The 18449-nt window shown below is 31.7% G+C and overlaps 1 protein-coding gene across 1 annotated transcript; it reads left to right on the top strand.

The window, feature by feature from the left end:
- The first annotated feature begins 524 nt into the window (after positions 1-524).
- Positions 525-17664, top strand: whd (carnitine O-palmitoyltransferase whd). The gene is made up of 17 exons (XM_068761562.1): positions 525-799; positions 4968-5127; positions 8215-8351; positions 8469-8577; positions 8711-8878; positions 9495-9616; positions 10298-10499; positions 11617-11816; positions 13317-13495; positions 13578-13711; positions 13878-13903; positions 14577-14639; positions 14733-14914; positions 15419-15624; positions 15741-15939; positions 16083-16243; positions 16520-17664. Exons 2-17 carry the CDS (start codon positions 4987-4989, stop codon positions 16619-16621), a joined length of 2331 nt encoding a protein of 776 aa, XP_068617663.1. The 5' UTR covers positions 525-799; positions 4968-4986; the 3' UTR covers positions 16622-17664.
- Positions 17665-18449: the final 785 nt, after the last annotated feature.

Here is an 18449-nt window from a genome sequence, read left to right as displayed (position 1 = left end):
ATACGTTTTACACAAAAAAACATATTAATTTTTATGCAACGAGCGCAAAATACATTTTTTTACATTTTAATGTATTATATGTAATCAATCATAAAAATAATAATACAATAACTAAATGAGTTGAAAATAATTTATAATATAAATTGTATCATATTTTTCTTTTTTTGCCACAATGAGTTATAATGGTTCCATAGACCATAAAACGTAAAAATAACGTAAAGTAGTATTAAACACTTTTCTCGTTTAAATATCAATCTAACTAAAGCAAAACAATACCTATATTTGTTATATTCACGTTAAATAAAAATTAATGTCTGTTGCTTTAAACATATTTTGTTTGTAAATAAAATCTTGTATCTAATTTAAATAAAAATATTGTGTTAATGTTTGGATAAGTTTTTTGCATGATTTACAATAATGTATTGTATATATTTGTGTAGACGTTGATGTTCATTTAGGAAAAAATAAAATGAGGCAACACTTGTCGAACACGACCTCGCTAGACGTTTGCTCTACTCTAGCAGTTATTAATTAGTTGTTCGGATCGAGTTCAGAGTTACTTATTATTTTTTTTATTTTTTGTTAATATTTCGTTATTGGTTTCTATAGATCTTAACGCTTTATATACATGCAAGTTAAGTTATAAAAGTAATAAATACTCATATCACGATGATAAAAAGTGGCATATAAATAATAACCAAAAAGGTACTGTTATAAGCAGTACCTAACGACTACATAACGTATTGTCGTGTTAGAGACACATTGCTGTTACGGTTGTATTTCTGCACTTAAAAGGAAGGTAAGATTATTTGACATTTTTTATATAATTTATTTTTAGACATGTTAGATATCTTGATTATATTTTAAAATATTATTTAAATCAAATCAATCACTAAATTTTATTGTACACTATTCTTACATTCAAAAAGCAATTTAAATAAGTTTTAAAGTCCACGTATATATCTATAGTGTACTGTAGCGCTCAGTTTAGACTTTGATACCAGCGAAGCGTGTGTGCGTGCGCTATTGCGAACTTTGTATATGGACGAATGTTTAACTCATAGAAGCGATTTCTCTTTCATCTAATTCTTTTTTTTTCTAATTTTTTCAATACCTATGTTATTTTAATACTAATAAATCTTTATTTAATGAATATGTTTGGTTTAGGCTATGTAATTTTCATTTGTATGATTTTCAAACTAATAACTATGTAGTACTAGTATTAATTTAATTAATTACTATTACTATATAGCACTCAAGCAGGTGATTACATATCCATTTTTAAAAACATTGTTAGTAATGGTAATAATAAATTCTTAAACGACTATTACACAAGTTAAAGTTAATTAAGGAAAAATTCTAATTTCGCTTCGGCCTACCGAAATCGTTATTAAATGAAGACTGTATAATTCTGTTGTTCATGTATATTTGATGAATCCGTATATGTACTGATCGATGATCAAAGTAACCGACAACTTTGTCTAAGATACAGGTCTTTACTTTAAATACTTGATAATATGCCATATTCCTTTATCCAATATTTATCAGATGGCATAAAAGATTAGGTAATTATTCGTTTTAATTAAACGTAATAATTACCAAACTTGTGTCCGAAAATTAAAACAGTAAGATTAAGATTGATGATACGATGAAGATTAAGTTTTAAAAATATAATTTTTAATGATGCTTCAAATTTTAATTCAATTAATATAGACCTATTAGTTTTTGAGGTAAAACGCATTTTTGCAAATGTACAAGTTATTTAGACTTAGTAAAAAATCATGATAAAAATGTACAACTACGAGACAATCAGTTCCAGCTCCAACAAATCTTAAATATGGAAACGAATTAAGCAGCTGTAACTAAATGTTCACCGCCCGCTTCGCCGCAACCCCGTAAACCGCTGCGCCGTAACCCGCACTGCACTGCCTTTTGTGAATATAATTTCACAAAATTTATTTCTAACTGTTTTAACATACCAAAAACATTTTTAAGCCAAGTTTTAAACCTATAAGAGTTACAGTTTGAAAATAAGCTTGTGTTCATCGCCCTCCCAATCCGCTTTGCGGGTGGAAATTAGTAAAATACATAATCTTAGCTGACATCGACTCTGCGAAATTGAAATCTCTTGTTTTTAGATATATATAGATAAACATTACTTTTAATCTGCGACGATTCGAATGCAATCATGTTTATCCTGGAAACTCTCACTAAAGTTTTATCGTCTTTCGCGCTCGTAAGAGCCACATTAATCTGCGTGATTAGCGCGTCATGTCACGAATGCATTAAGTATTTCCTGCTTTTATATGTTTATATATACATTACGTTCAGACGATGCGGTGAATTGTGGCCGAGATAATTTATTATACAATACGATTTCTATCAATACACGTGTGTGGTCGTATCGTGTTCTAAATACTATTTAGCACCTAGATCTCTTCTGTAAACGCCCGTAGAGGATGACGTGTCTGCTATAAGATGAAATTTAAAATTAAAAGTATATCATTAATATATAAAAAATATATAAAACTTATATATTATTTATATATTAATAATATACTTTTAATTTTAAATATAGCAAGTCTTTTTGGAAGAGATCGAAAAGTGAAACCCGATTTGTTGAATCAATTACTTACTTGATATCATAATGTGTACGTCAAATATTGTTAAATTTTATTTAAAAACAGTAAATGTAGAGTTTTTGGCCGTCAGATCAGCATCCTGAGCCTGAAGCAGCTTACTACTTATAATGTTGAAGTAAATCACGATTCAAAAAGGCGTGTAAATGCCTATTTGAAAGATAATACGAATTTTAATATGTCTGTTTCCTTCCGTCAAACAATGAAAACTTTATCAGATCTCTGATTAAAGAGCGCTGTAAATAATATTATTAGACTAAATAAACTTATGTTCGATTCGGTTGAAACTTAGACTATGCTGCAGCCTCTCTAAGGTGCCAGGTCGTTTAGATCCAGATGTTGATGTGCTTGTACGAAAACGCCACTACAGAACACATTGCTTATGGTTCTTCTCCATGACATCTGAAAAAGAACTATAGCTTAAACTTTACAGTAAAAAGATAACAAGAAGCAAAGTTTTTTCACGTTCTAACTTGACACGTAGTTCAGTAAGTAAAATAAATAATAAAATAAATAAAGATTCTGATTGTGTGATAAGTTCTGGTTATCGAATAAAGCCAATAATGTCTTTGCTAACTGAGAGCGAGCATTATCATACGACGCGATTAATAAGGCTCATTTTAAAACAAAGCACACATATAACATTTACCTATACAACAAGAAGACGTGAGATAAGATATAACGGAATGATAGAATATGATACAATATTATATAACTTCATTAATATACAACACGACTTCACGGACAACCCGCCAATTCTGAAGCATGTGTGCCCGAATTACTGTAATCAGCTTATAATAAACTATATAATAAAACGTAAAGCGTAAACACATTGGTGAAACCACAGAAAAATTAACATCATGTAACTCAATACAATAAATACTTTTAATAGAACTATATTAAGAGTTCGCCATTATGACCGGTGCTGCGCTTGCCGCATCCAGCGACTTTTCGCGACCTTGACTATATCATTGTTTCACCTAAAGTGGTCGAAAACCTTTTAGCCTCAACGACCGTCATCTGCAGGAGCGATGTACCCCGCCCACCCCAACTACAGACGAGTAACTTTTCGAGCTACGTCGGTGACTTTTGTTCTACGATTCTTTTCATTTCTGATTCGATTTCAGAAAAGCTCTATTGCTTTCTGGGTGGCCTTGAGCCTTCTCATAAGAACCATCGTATATTATATACCTTACAGTATAGCAGGCTGTCTTCGCTGAAGAACGGACTATATAGGTATTTGCGACAGCGCATCAAACCAAAGATACGTGATGTTATATCTGGTAACATGTTCTGTAAAACTGTGTTCTCCCGACGGTAGCATGCTGTTAACTGTATAATCTAATACTAATTATTTTTTGTAAATAACAACCCGTGGAGGTGAACTTGGTCTCTTTTGTATTCAATAAGAATGCTCAACGCTTTTCGCAACAACCGATAACCCGAGCTACCAATTAATCTATGGAACTTGACGGCTTTTTAAACTGTCAAAATAATGTAACAGTCGAAACCTAGGTTTCCGAGAGTGCACTCGTGAAAAATCTGCGCTAAATGTCAATAATAAATGTCTTTCGATATTAATAAGGTTGTCCACCATGTGCACGTCCGACGTTGGGCTAGCCGATTCGTGGTCTCCACTCTACGGATCTCTTCGTCTGATTCGATCTCGCCGAGAAATCTAGAAGTATAGCTACCTGGTTAAATCGGTTAAAATCTTGACGTGATTCATGGAAAATTTGATTTAGTTGGTTTTTTATTTATAAAAATATATTGTACTTTTAAATCATTAAACTTGTATACCATGACGATACCGTTGAACAGAAAGCATTAGCGAATGTTTGCTCTATTGCTATTATTTAGAATTAAATTATTTTTTTCAGCACTTATTAATTAATCGACAATGTTAAGTCGCGTGTTGCGCTAATATTTATGTTATATATATTATTATTGTTTTATTTTTATTTATTATTATATATGTTACTAAACTTTTTTCATTAATTTTATAAATTAGTTCCTTTTTATATATATTAATTAATAACCGAAAATATGCAATATCTCTATGACGACTATATTCATGTGTAAACGGGATTTTGTGTTCAGTGAAAAACAAAACCATCTAATCTCCTTGACCCTTCTATTTTAGTCGTCTCAGAAATTGGCGAAGCGAGTGAATTTTTTGCTCCAGGTTTAACAGCTTGTTTTTATTCATATTTCGAAACTTTTAACATTTTAACTTTTCAATGAGATTGATTTATAAATTACTGAGTTGTATAGATAGCATATTTCAATTTGTTGAATTAAAGATGCTATATTTCTATTTTCAAACAGGTTATAGTCACACATCAAAATGGCGGAAGCGCACTCGGCGGTTGCGTTTTCCTTCGCAATCACGCACGACGGATGGGACGTAAACTTTGATCGAGAGGTTCTTTACTTGGTGTGGGAATCTGGTCTAAGGTCCTGGAAGAAGCGGTTGGCACGATTTAGGGTTAGTTAAGTAACAATGTTTATTACCTTTTTAATTTTCGTCGTAATAATAATTGTTATTGTAAATTATTACTGATATTTTTGGTAAATCAGCTACAATAATATTAAACATTATTTATTAGTAAATAATAAAATGTCAGACTCTGAATCGGGACAGATTTAAAAATATTTTTTTTTTTATTTTTTTTTTTTGTTGCATGTACCACGTCTTCTTACTATTATTAAATATTTAAAAAAAACTGTCCTTATACTGATAAGCTTAGGTTAAGCAAAATAACTTGATCGCCACGAACAAATACATCTTTGTCATCCCGTTATAAATTTTGCAAATCATCATCGTCCTCATTTTCGGCTATAGGGTGTCTATTCATAGACGTAGGCTTTCCTTTTAGATTTCCAATAGACCCGGATGCACAGTAGCCTGCATCCACCGTCTTTCATAAATTTTAAAAAGATAAAATTTGTCCATCTTGTGCATGGTCCTACTACGCTGTGCTAGAACACGTACCTGCGGTCTATTCCAGAATTTAAAGGCCTTATAACGTGTTACATCAAAAAAACTAGGCTTACAAATAGACCAAATATATATAATAATAATGCAATGTGCACTAGCCGGATAAATTTAAAGATACCATATGTATGCGCATGTTATGCATGTAACATTTCGGAATTAGTAAAATTAAATTATTGATACATATTTCTAACTGCTAAAAACTCTTTGAACTCCGCAGTAATCATACAGGGATTTAGATACACATAGATTGGTGGTGGTCTCAGAAAACAATATTAAAGATCGTTAACGTCTGTGTGTATTATCTATGATTATTTTAAAATTAATAAGTCAACAGATTAGACCTCCGTCCGAAGCTTTCGCATTACTTAGACTATTTAAATATTTACGTTCACATTTTGTCTCTAAATAACATAAAATTTTGCGACGAATATATATCATTAGACTATATATCTGTTTAGGGGACTATCGCTATGTCAAGACCGACGATTTATTAATTAATTTATCCCGGTAGTAGCGACTGTGAAGGTCAACTTGCCGTGTGTCTAATATGCGAGTGGCAGGTTTTTTTACTGTTATGTAATGACAGATGTTAGTTAAATTTTTTCTTTCGTATTTTTTTGCTGCATCTAAAAATTGTAATGCATTTTTTTAGAATTAACTTATATATACATATATATGCCCGTAACCAAGGTTTCCTTCCGACCTTGCAGACTTTTAAGCCAATTTCAGTCAGTCTTCTTACAATCCGCGACCTAATAAAACTGCAATGAGCTGAGAATATTGTTTCAGTAAATCACGGAGTAAGTTTTGGCGATTAGTAGGGTAACGACTTATAGCCGTTTTCATTTTATTGACTTGAAAACCAGTCTCCGTAAACCTTTGAGTTTTTGATTACAGTACATTTCGACAAAATTTTATGTTAAGCTGTCATTGTTTCGATATTTCGTATTACAAACTGTCTCTAGTTCCAAATTAAAAACACTTAAAGGTTCTTCTCACGGGAGTCAAAACAAGACTGACAAACGTATAATTTTATACACTCATCATTATTCATATTTTGCGGGTCAGATGTTCTATGGATTCCTAAAATCCCTTATCAAAATAATTTGCCGCTTATTGTATTGTTAAACAGATATATGATTTTTACAACAAGTTTAGGGATGCACGTGTTTTATGGGTGAGTCTGATGATGATATAATATTCGTTTACTCGTAAGTAAGCGTTCTAAATTTTATCGATTAATTTGATTTCCATAATTTTTATTTGCTTAGAGCTTGATTACAATGTTACTCGGCTAAATTAAAGTTATTCCGGTTATTATAAGAATTAATAGATAATATTTATGTATTTTATCAAATAAAACAGTAATACCCATTTAGATAAAACGATGAAATCGTTGCGTTTCATGTTATTCGATTAACATGTAACAACTTTATATAAACTTTTGGGTTACTGATCAATATCAAAGGATATTATCGTTAAAATATTTGCCTGTCTCTAGAAGAAAAAAAATTACGCAAATAATACCGACAGAAACTAATCTATGCTAATACGGTAATATCTATTTAATACGATATAACGATATGATTGGACTTAAGAAAATGTTATCCAAATAGTTCATAGTTAAAAAAAATATTCAAATACATTTTTATCTGTAAACTCTTGACAATATAATAATATTCATAAATATATAGTCAAAAGAGACAGTCATATATACTAAATTAAGCTACGCTTAGTTAATTTACTTCAAATAATCATTGAGAAGTACAATAAAACCCTAAATTTCGTGTTCAAAAAGTTAACCAATCCTTCACGGGGTCATAGTGTCACTATTCTCAGTTTAAAATCTAAAATTAAAATTATATTTTTAAATTGATTATATTAGCTATGATATGAATGCTAATTCAAGAGTTTTTAGTTAATGAAAATGCGTAGCAGTTGGTTTGTTAACTCATTTGCATGGTCATATAATACAGTCCAGATTCTCGTCGACTCTTTTCAGCAGATTTGCATTCCTAGCCGGTGGTACCTTACTTTTTATAATATTAAAATATTGATAATTCAAAAGTGCATATAAATGCTTACTGTAATAAAGATATTTTCAATATGAATCTGGACTGAATAAAGAGACTGGCTAAATATTTATAAGACTGATTAAAACTAAAATATTTAAAAAAAAAAGTTTTTATGTTATTCTTGTAATTTGATTTTTGCCGTAACTGGATTATTTGTTGCTGCAGTTGACAATTCATATTGGCACTGCATAGTAGATACGTGAAGGTTGCTAGCCAGACATAAAAAGGAAAGAAGTGTCTTTAAACACGGTATTTACAATAACATTTTATATTTTTGTACCCTAATAGTAAACATTTTTTCCTAAATGATTTTACACTTGACATTTAAATACAATCCAAAATGAATTCGAAAAAAACCTTGTCTTGTAAAAAAATATTTAAGTGGTCATTGTAACATGCAGTTATTAATTAAAAACTTCAAATTCATTTTATTATGGTAAAAATAAATGTATTACCCAGAAATGAGTAAAAATATTTTAATAAACTTATTTGATTTCAGAACAGTATAAGCAATGGAGTTTATCCGGGACACCTTCAATCGCTTTACTTTTTGTGGGCATTACTTGTGGCAACACACTTTGGCGGTTTCAATATACCTTTTGGTTTGGTCCAAAAGGCTTGCACGGTATTACCCGGGTAAACAATTATTTTAATTAATATTTTTAGTGATTTTAACGCCTTTCCTGCTTTCTTCCAGTTGCTAAAATTCCCAAATACTAGTTTTAGAATTTAAATATAGTGTTTCTTATTTAGAACCTCTACGATGTGGCAAGTAATTGCTTGCTTGTTGGCAGCTCTGACTATGTGGTTGTCCGTTATATTTCTGATGCGGTATCTGCTTAAAGTTTTACTCATGTACAAGGTAAAGCATTTTATTTATTTTCGTTACGCTCTCTGGCTCGGCCTTGGAATTATTTATTTAATAACGTTTAATATCGCATTTTTATACTCTGTTTAAATTTGTTAGCAAGATTTTTTAGTCCCTATTTTCGTAGGGATGGATGTATGAATCTCGTGCACCCGGATCTAAGATATCTATTAAAACCATGCTGTGGGCCAGTGTTGTGAAAGTTCTCTCAGGGTGGAACAAACCCAGGCTTTACAGTTTCCAGGGCTCTTTGCCCAGACTTCCATTGCCTTCGGTTAAAGATACTATGAAAAGGGTGAGTAATGATTTATATAATTGTTGTATATAAAAGAATAGATGATTAAACTGTTTGAAAGTTTTGTTTCATAAATATCGTAAATAATACGGATTTTTAAGTATTTTTATAACGAATTGATAAACGTTCAAACGATATTTTATTTAAATATCAAGATGGAAAATATCAAGGTAAACATATAGGTTTTGAAAATGGTTTTACTAAATATATTTCATTTCACTTTCGTCATCATCGTCTTTCCAGACGTTCACTGCGGGACATAAGCCTTCCCCATAGTCTTACATTGGAACCAGTCGAAAGCGACCTATCTCGACCGACACGGTGTATAGATGACCTTAACAAGGTCGTTCATCCACCTTGTGGGTGGACATCCTGCGCTGCGCTTGCTGACCCGTGGTCTCCACTTCAAACCCCATTGACCATCTGTTCTGCGCGCTATGTAGTGTCTATATCGGCTATTTTCGTTCATCTACGGATCTCCTCATTACTAATTCTATCTCGTTGAGAAATCCCGAGTAGCCCTCACCATGGCACGTTGAGCGGTTTTCACCTACTTTTCATTTTAAAATGTATGTATGGCATATATAATAATAACATAAAAATCATTACGTTTCAGTACCTGATTAGTGTCCGTCCATTATTAGATGACGAAAATTATAAGAGGGTTGAAAAACTGGCCAGAGAGTTCGAAGAGACGATTGCAGTAAAGTTGCAGAGATATCTTGTTTTAAAATCATGGTAATATTATTTATTATATAATAATAATGTGAAATGCATGCAAATTTTTTCATATTCTATTACTTTTTTTATATTAAACTACATTTGATATCATATTTTATCAGTGACATTTAATAGTAAATATCTTGAATAATGTGGCTGTATTTATAAAATAAGGTTCACTATTTTTCATATTAAAATTAAACGAATACTTTATTCGAAATATTAACGTGTGATTAATGTGACAAGTCATGTTCTTCTACAATTGTGTATTTAAGTCATAAACATAAGTTACGCTGTTAAGTTGTAGTTAAATTAAGATAATATTGGTATTTTCATTATTGTTGTTATTAGTTCATGCCAAGTAACAACGTCGAATCAATATCACAAAGTGTAGTATAATATGCGCAATGATTTGTCCTTTTTCTGAGGCCTTTTTTATTTTAAAATTATAAAAAAAAAAACAATAATTAAAAAAATGGTAACAGTTGGGGAATTAATATGATATTATATTATAGAATCTAACTATTTTTTATCTCAGCGATATACATAATCGACTGGATTTTTTCATCGATCATTTTTATAAATTGTTAATCAAGGTTGTTTTAAGGTATATTTTAGAAAGGTTTCCTAACCAGTTTAAGATTTTGCACAATAAAGGTCGACAAAAATAAAGAATAAAAATGTTTTTAAAATTAATAGGTGGTCAAGCAATTACGTGTCGGATTGGTGGGAGGAATATGTCTACCTACGTGGCAGGTCCCCTTTAATGGTGAATTCAAACTTTTATGGAACCGATGCTATACTCCTCCGACCTACTAAGTGCCAAGCTGCAAGAGCCGGAGCCATTATCCATTTTTGTCTCCAGTTTCGCAGGCTGATCGAAAGACAAGAATTAGAACCGGTGATTATTAACTTTAAATTATTATAAACATAGTTGCTTGTTTCTATTATCATAGCAATTGGGAATGAAACTTTCTTAAGTGAAGACCACTAATCTGTGGACCACCAAAGATAAAGTCGCAGAAAGTCGTGAATGAGGGCGGAGCAAGACTGGCCACTGTGGCCATCTTTGGGTAAGGCCTATGCCATGTAGTGTACTTCTATCGGCTGAAATGATAATTACCATGGGCTAGGTGGCCCGACGACAGAATCAAGTTCGCCGAAAGTCGCTGAATGCAGGCAGCACAGGCCCCGTGGTCGCGATCATGGCGATCTTTGGGGAAAGCCTATGCCTTGCAAGGGACGTCTATTGTCTGATATGAATAAAGGTGTTGGAATTTTCATTACAAAATAAAGTACCTGATAGATAAAACACTTAAAATTATGATTGATGAAAGACAATAATCATTATACAACAAATTGACACAATCACTGATAATCATTTTTGTGACAAAACAGAACGACAAGGTGTTTTTTTTGTCCTCATAGCCATATCTAATGAGGTTACAAATATTTAAAGAATTTATAAGTATGGGCTAAAGAGTATATATTTATAATTAGGAGATCTCAACTAGAATTGCATATGGACTCTTTAATAGTCGTTTACATGATTATCTAGACATCAATTTTCATATTTAATGGATTCAGGCGTTACATTGCGGAAGTCCATCCTAAATAAGAAAGGACCAATATCTAGCCACCTCCGCACATGCAGTGGTTGTCGTGCATGAAAGTGCACCGCCCGCCAGCCCGCTCGTAAATGCGCATGCGACAGACAATGCCAACTACACAACCGCCACCGTAAATTCACTCAACACGTGTTTCACCCCTCCACGGGGCATCTTCAGGAGTTGTTACACAGATTAGTGCTAAACACCGAGTCGGTGTTTAGCACTAATCTGTGTAACAACGACAACCACTGCATGTGCGGAGGTGGCTAGATATTGGTCCTTTCTTATTTTCAATTTTCATAATCAATTCATCAATTTTCATTTCAATCAATCAATTCATTTCAACAATCAATTTTCATTTCATGATCAAATACATTCTAAAATATGCTACTATTCCTTTTTTTCTAGATAATGCTTCAAGGTATGGTCCCGCTTTGTTCATGGCAGTATGAGCGTCTGTTTAATACCGTGCGAGTACCTGGGGTAGAGACAGACAAGGTGGTTCACTACGAAGATTCCACCCACGTCACAGTATATCACAAGGGACGCTACTTCAAGCTCATGGTCTACTCGCGGGGAAGGTTGCTTAATCCTGCAGAAATACAAGCGTGAGTATAATGCCTATATAATAAAAAATAAACGTTACACAGTGACCTAATTGAACATAGATTATTAAGGGATTAATTTAATGTAGGTTCTTTTAAATAATTATATGACAACGGATCTAGTTTCATGGGTCTCTTTATCTACGTGATAAAAACAATTAAATAAATCAGATTAGATAACTGGTCAATTGTTATTAACCAAATAACTTAATTCATATGGCTTGTAACCTGAAAATATAAGAATCTATTACCCCAGCAGCCATTTAACCAAAATATTGTAACATAATTGATCCCATTAAATATTTCATTATTTGCTAAACCACAAGCAAAATATTCTAATAGTTGTTATTGTAATTAACACATGGCTTAAATCTATTATCGTAATATTAATCATAGTTACGTTTCCGCATTATGTTTATGAACACAGGAAAATGGTGTATATAGATGAAAGAACAATAAATATACTCATTACGTTAACAACTTCGTTTAAAACAGTTTTGACTATAATTATTAACTAAACGATTTTTGTTGTTATATAAATCATAGCATTTAGATTTTGAAGAAAATAATATGAATGTTTTACTTTTAAACTTTTATATAAGGTAAACTAAATACATTACTAAAAAAACGGAACTATTTTGTATGAGTAATAGTGTTTTATAAAATTTACATACATGCTTAGAAAAATAAAAATGAAAACACCATATGAGTGTCTGTGTTCATTGCTAGAGTCTAAAGTTGCTTGTAATAATGTTTAACAGCATCCAAATAGATGGCAACAATAAAACGCATGCTAGCACTTTTGCAGCAAATATTTGATGCACCAACCGATATTGATGTCCTTTAAAACTAATATTATTACCAATTGAAAACAGAAAATGAGAGCAAAACACCTTAGTGGTTTGAAATCCCTTATTCCAAATTTGGATAGTAAATGAAATGTTAAAAGTAATCTCTTTGAACAATTTGCAAAAGATTAAAAATTATTATTTATAAACATCTATTCTGATTAAAAATAAGGTAGTAGTAATCGTTCTGACCTGCTTCCCCTTCTTCAAATAGATTGTAGTAGGTGGCAACACAAAGCAAAGCCTTAATCGTCCCATAAAGAATTTTGTAAGAGATTTGTAAAAGTCTCTGTATTTAATTTTACGTACAACAAACGCTTAGATAAGATAAATGTAGAAATTAGATTAAGGATATTGTATGAGTTATGAGAAAATAAAAACGAAAACTGAGCTTATTGTAGGCTCTTTTGAGATCAAAGCGCTTTTGGAACCATCGTAATTTTAAGAAGAAGAATACGGTTATAGGAGAGCTTAATCATATTCAAGTTTCTGTCGAATTGGGCTCTTCTCGCATACTTCTCATGACATATTCAACCAGTTGCTGAAAATTATCCTATGTGCACATTGAATTATCTAAGACTAAAGATCCATTCACAGGTTGCCAGTACGTTTAGTTTCAGTTGAACTGAAATTGAGTTTTTTATAATACCAATAGCCAGATCGAGCAAATCCTGAGAGATAAATCAGAACCGGTGGTCGGGGAGGAGCAGCTGGCAGCCCTTACAGCCGGGGAACGATCGCATTGGGCCCACATACGACAGACTTGGTTCAATCGTGGACACAACCGCACGTCCCTACATTGCATTGAACGTGCTGCCTTCAATGTCTGCTTAGGTAAGATTTACTTTAATAAAATAAAATTATTTAACCATTGCCTTAGTAGTTATAGTTTTTAAATGGTAACAATTGATCACAGACGATAAAGAGTATGGATATGATGAAAAGGATCCACGCTCGCTGGACGAGTACTGCCGCGTATTGCTGCATGGTCAAGGTCACGACCGTTGGTTTGACAAATCATTTAACCTTTGCTTTAGCAGCAATGGTTTTGTAAGTACTTTTTTCTACCTTGCATTAGCTTACAAATTTCACCTAATGCTAACTTAGTATTGTAATAACAATAAGAAATGTTAATTTCAATAAGCAGAAATTTGTTAAACTACATAATATTTTTATTGAAACATGTTTAAATTACTCTTGTATTTATTTATTGCAGGTTGGCTTCAATACTGAACATACCTGGTAAGTAAATTTGATGATTATATTTACATTTTTCATTAATAGTATTTGTTGTTAAACATGTAATAAAATTTTACATTGGGTTGACAACTGATTGCGAATTTAAAATAAGAAAAAAAGCCCAAAATTTCTGTTTAAAAATATATCTTTTTTCAGTTAACTAGGTCCTTTATTATATCGATGACCTTTTGCCATCTTTCTGCAATATCAAAATTCCTCTTTCGTAAAATTACTGATCTTTGTTAATAAAAAACCAGAATTAAATGTGATCTGACATAATCAGCACTGTTAAAAACTTTACCATTTAAGATGTTTTGAATAGAACAAATAAATGGTAATCCGAGGGTGCAAGGTCAATGTTATAAGGTAGATGTGACAAACCATAACAACTCAGTTCCAATAATTTTAGGCGAATGGCAAAAACTTGTGGGGCTTCACATTATCATGATGGGAAATAAAAACTCTTACGATTTGATAATAGCAACTATGCAAGTCGTGTTACTGCATTTTTAATTAGGATAAAAACAAAATTAAATCATTAATCTATATTATAACAAATTCAAGGTGAAAGTTCAAAGAATAACGAACATTTAAAGGTTGGATGTTTTGACTGTTAGTAAAACAAAAAAAGTTTAAACTACATCAATATATATTTGTAACTTGTACTATGCTCCAGGGCCGACGCTCCTGTGATGGGACACCTTTGGGAATATGTAATTTGGTCTGAATTACAGAATGGGTAATTATAACATACATATAAAATGAACAGATTTATTGTTATTTTTCAAGCAAATATAGGTGAACTCATTTTATAAGTTGATTACACTTTCAGGTATACACCAGAAGGTAACACTCATGGGACAGTTGAAACTCCACCACCACCCCCTATAAGATTGCAGTGGGATTTGCAAAAAGAAGAGCTCATGAAAGCTATAGATGTATCTTACAATGTCGCGCAGAAGCTTCTCAACGATGTAGATCTGAGAATACTAATGTATACACAGTATGGTAAAGGTTAGTAATTAATGCCAAAACATATTATATAATTTTGAATACCACTGTTTACTTAAGTTATAATATATATATATATATACATATATGTGTGTGTGTGTATATATATATATATATATATATATATATATTACATGTATCTTAGAAAAGTACGTTCACGTTAATAAAATCACTAGAATTCATTGCTACATTCCTCAGTTTGATATTAAAAATAAACTCTTCGCTAATTGGTATATTTTGATGACATCTATTCTTGGTTATTTTTCCCATGCCAATAAATATAATCCAATCAAATTTTATACCAAAAAACTAAAAGAAATTGTGATCTACGTAGATCAAAATCTCTTATTTATATAAATATTTCCCCTCAGGGAATCCTTTCGTTCGTCCAATTCTTTAGTTTACGCATACATTAATAGGACGCAAGCAATTCTAAGCCTTTCTCCATTCGCTAATTATTTTAAAAAGTATTCAGGTTCTCATGTGCATTTCGTGTTTGCCTTTCAGGATTCATGAAGAAATGTCGCGTGTCTCCAGATGCTTTCATCCAACTACTGCTCCAGCTGTCTTACTATCGGGACGCGGGTCGTTTCTGCCTCACGTACGAGGCTTCTATGACTCGTTTGTTCCGCGAAGGTCGCACTGAAACCGTTCGCTCTTGCACTGTGGAAAGCACAGCCTGGGTTCGATCAATGGATGATCCTAATGCTACTGTAAGTTTTATATTATTAACATTTTAAAATTGCCTTCCATTTGCAAAGTATCTATCCTCTGAAAACAAATTCAAGAAAATATATAAAGATTTACAAGTTTTTTTTATCAAATTTAGGTTGAAGAACGCTTGGAGCTATTTAGGAAAGCAAGCCAGCGACATCAGCTGGGCTATCAAGACGCTATGGCCGGTAGAGGGATTGATCGACATCTCTTCTGCCTTTATGTTGTATCTAAGTACTTAGAACTCGATTCGCCGTTTCTACAAGAAGTTTTTAACGAACCCTGGCGACTATCCACAAGCCAAACACCTCATGGTATGTTTTATTTCAAAGAGTAATAGGTAATTTTTTAAAGTAAAATACAATAAATCGAAATTATGAATGTCGCATAAATGAATCAATGATTGTAATTATAAAACCATAAGTCGGCTCACCAAATTTACAAATTATATTTTCAGGACAAACCAGTATGCTAGATATGAAAAAATATCCAAAATGCGTTAGCGCAGGCGGAGGTTTCGGTCCAGTGGCCGATGACGGTTATGGTGTCTCCTACATCATTGTTGGAGAAGACACCATATTCTTCCACGTGTCTAGCAAGAAGAGCTGCCCTATAACGGTAGAACTTTTTTTAAAACGAATGTCAAAAACATAATCTCTGTATTCATTATTTAAAAATTGACGTTCACTAAAGTTTTCTTAACTTCACAGGGAGAACTCTCTGATATGAAACATAAAAGATTGAATACCAAGTTAGTGATAAAAACTGCCCCATAAGCAACAATGAACATATAGATACTTTTGCAACATACAGATACATATGATGTTAAATATGTATATTTCTATCTTTCTCGTGATATGAAATAAACTATGCTTATATAATTTTTTTTTTCAGAGTTCAACTAACTTCGTGAAACAAGTAGAAAGATCTCTGAAAGACATTCAAGACTTATTCACCGAGTATAATAAACTCAAAAACATTAATAACAGTAAATAATTATATATATGCATATGTGTATATATGCTTCATAGCTTAAATTAATGCAATTTCTTTGTTATTGTATTATTTAGTTTAAAAAGTATTGTTTGCAATATTTCCAATTAATATTTGTTACATTGTTTAAAACGACCGTTGAGTTGCTAGTGTGAGTAGTAATATTCTTAAATATTGATAGAACATATTTTGAACTAACTTATCCACAGAATGCTTTTTCTCGAATGTACGGTACAATATTATTATACATGACGTCCATTTAGAGTGAATAGTGTTAGAAACAATCACAAAACATAGCTGATTATTGAGAGACAATGCAAATACCTGGCTAAGATCACAATTATATGGTAAGAGAGTGAATAGTTATCTTTTATACTACCTTTTTATCAAAATCTAGTTAGGATATTTTTAATATTTAAATAAGTGATGTATTTGCATATATCTATTATATCACAATTTACATTTACATGTTTTACATGCATTTTTATTAAGTAATAAATAATAATTATTAACTTGAAAAGATGACACAGGCCTCTGCACATAATAATAAATTTAATTTAAAATACCTCAAAAAGTTTTACTACATTGTTTTAAATCAGTATTTATTGTGTGAAAATTTATTTAATGTCATCATGTTCAATTGCTTTATCTATAACTATATTTGCATTCAAACACATTTTAAAAATGTTAATTTTAATATATGGATGTTTTTTTACTTTAGTGACAATGCATCCCTTTACTCTTTAATTTTTTATTAGGGGTATGAAAGTTCATCAATTATGTTACTTTTAATATCGTAGATATTGTAATTTAGGATTATGTTTTATTTGTTGTATATTTTATCAGATAGGACAACTAATCAACAATTGGGCTAATGTAATTTTAATTGTGGCAACTAATTACATTTAACTATTTTTATGTAAACACCATGTTAACTGTTTTTAAGTTTTGACATGAAAGAGTACAATATGAAAATAAATCGCAAATATTTTGCATATTCTAGTTTGATTTGGTGTTTGTAACTACACTTTAAACTTTCTTTAGTGAAATGCGCTATAAATAAATGTTTATGAATTATTTTTGCCTTTATTTATTCAGTTTCCAAATATTATAAATTATCAAAATTATCCAAATATACAGATAATTTTTTTAAGAAGTTTTATTATATTATAAAGAGATGATTAATTTTATCTCTAAACCTATTTTTACAATATAATATCTTTGTAGAGTTACCTGGGGCTAATCCCAAAGCACACGCGCTATTGCGGGGGAAGAGCTGACATCCAATCATCACCACTACATGAAATGGAAGTGGGAAAGTTTTCACACATCAACATCCTAATAGATAAACATTTTACTTTGCTTCCTAAGAAAATTGCCAGAACGTAGAGTACTTTACGAAACGTAGCATCAGTCTTGGTCTCTTCGCCAAGTGCTTGTATCGGACTCGCTTTGTCCGCGAGGACGAGCCCCTCCGTGAGCACGAGCCCCTCCGCGAATACGAGCCCAATTATTCTCTGGCTTACATAGTGTCGTCAATTGCGACACCCTGGTTAGCAGATAGATGATAACGAATGGACCTTCAAATGTAGCTTCTACATCGATTAAGGTAACGAGTAACAATCGATACACATGTAATTAGTACATAGAGGTAAAATCTTAAAATATAACAAAAGTTTACCGTAAAAGCCGTGATTGCACTCAGTTTCTTCTTCCGAAATAGTTCTGGATACCTTGCTCTACCGCTTATATTTTATGACATGTAATTTAAATCAGATATTGGTGTACATTAACCAAAAGTACACATCTTAGACATTTCATGAACCGTTAC

This window comes from Battus philenor, unplaced genomic scaffold, assembly GCF_028537555.1.
Source record: "Battus philenor isolate CCGP_79_NKW_IND1 unplaced genomic scaffold, ilBatPhil1.0.hap1 SCAF_1, whole genome shotgun sequence".
NCBI lineage: Eukaryota > Metazoa > Arthropoda > Insecta > Lepidoptera > Papilionidae > Battus > Battus philenor.
The sequence above is the reverse complement of the archived record's forward strand: the minus strand, read 5'-3'. Positions and strand labels throughout refer to the sequence as shown.

What these genes read in the sequence shown, in the direction of transcription:
- whd (XM_068761562.1), top strand. Translation starts at nt 4,987, where the DNA reads ATGGCGGAAGCGCACTCGGCGGTTGCGTTTTCCTTCGCAATCACGCAC. An exon ending in TTAAAGATACTATGAAAAGG is followed by an intron (nt 8,879 to 9,494) that starts GTGAGTAATGAT and finishes ATTACGTTTCAG; the next exon opens with TACCTGATTAGTGTCCGTCC. An exon ending in TATCTTGTTTTAAAATCATG is followed by an intron (nt 9,617 to 10,297) that starts GTAATATTATTT and finishes TAAAATTAATAG; the next exon opens with GTGGTCAAGCAATTACGTGT.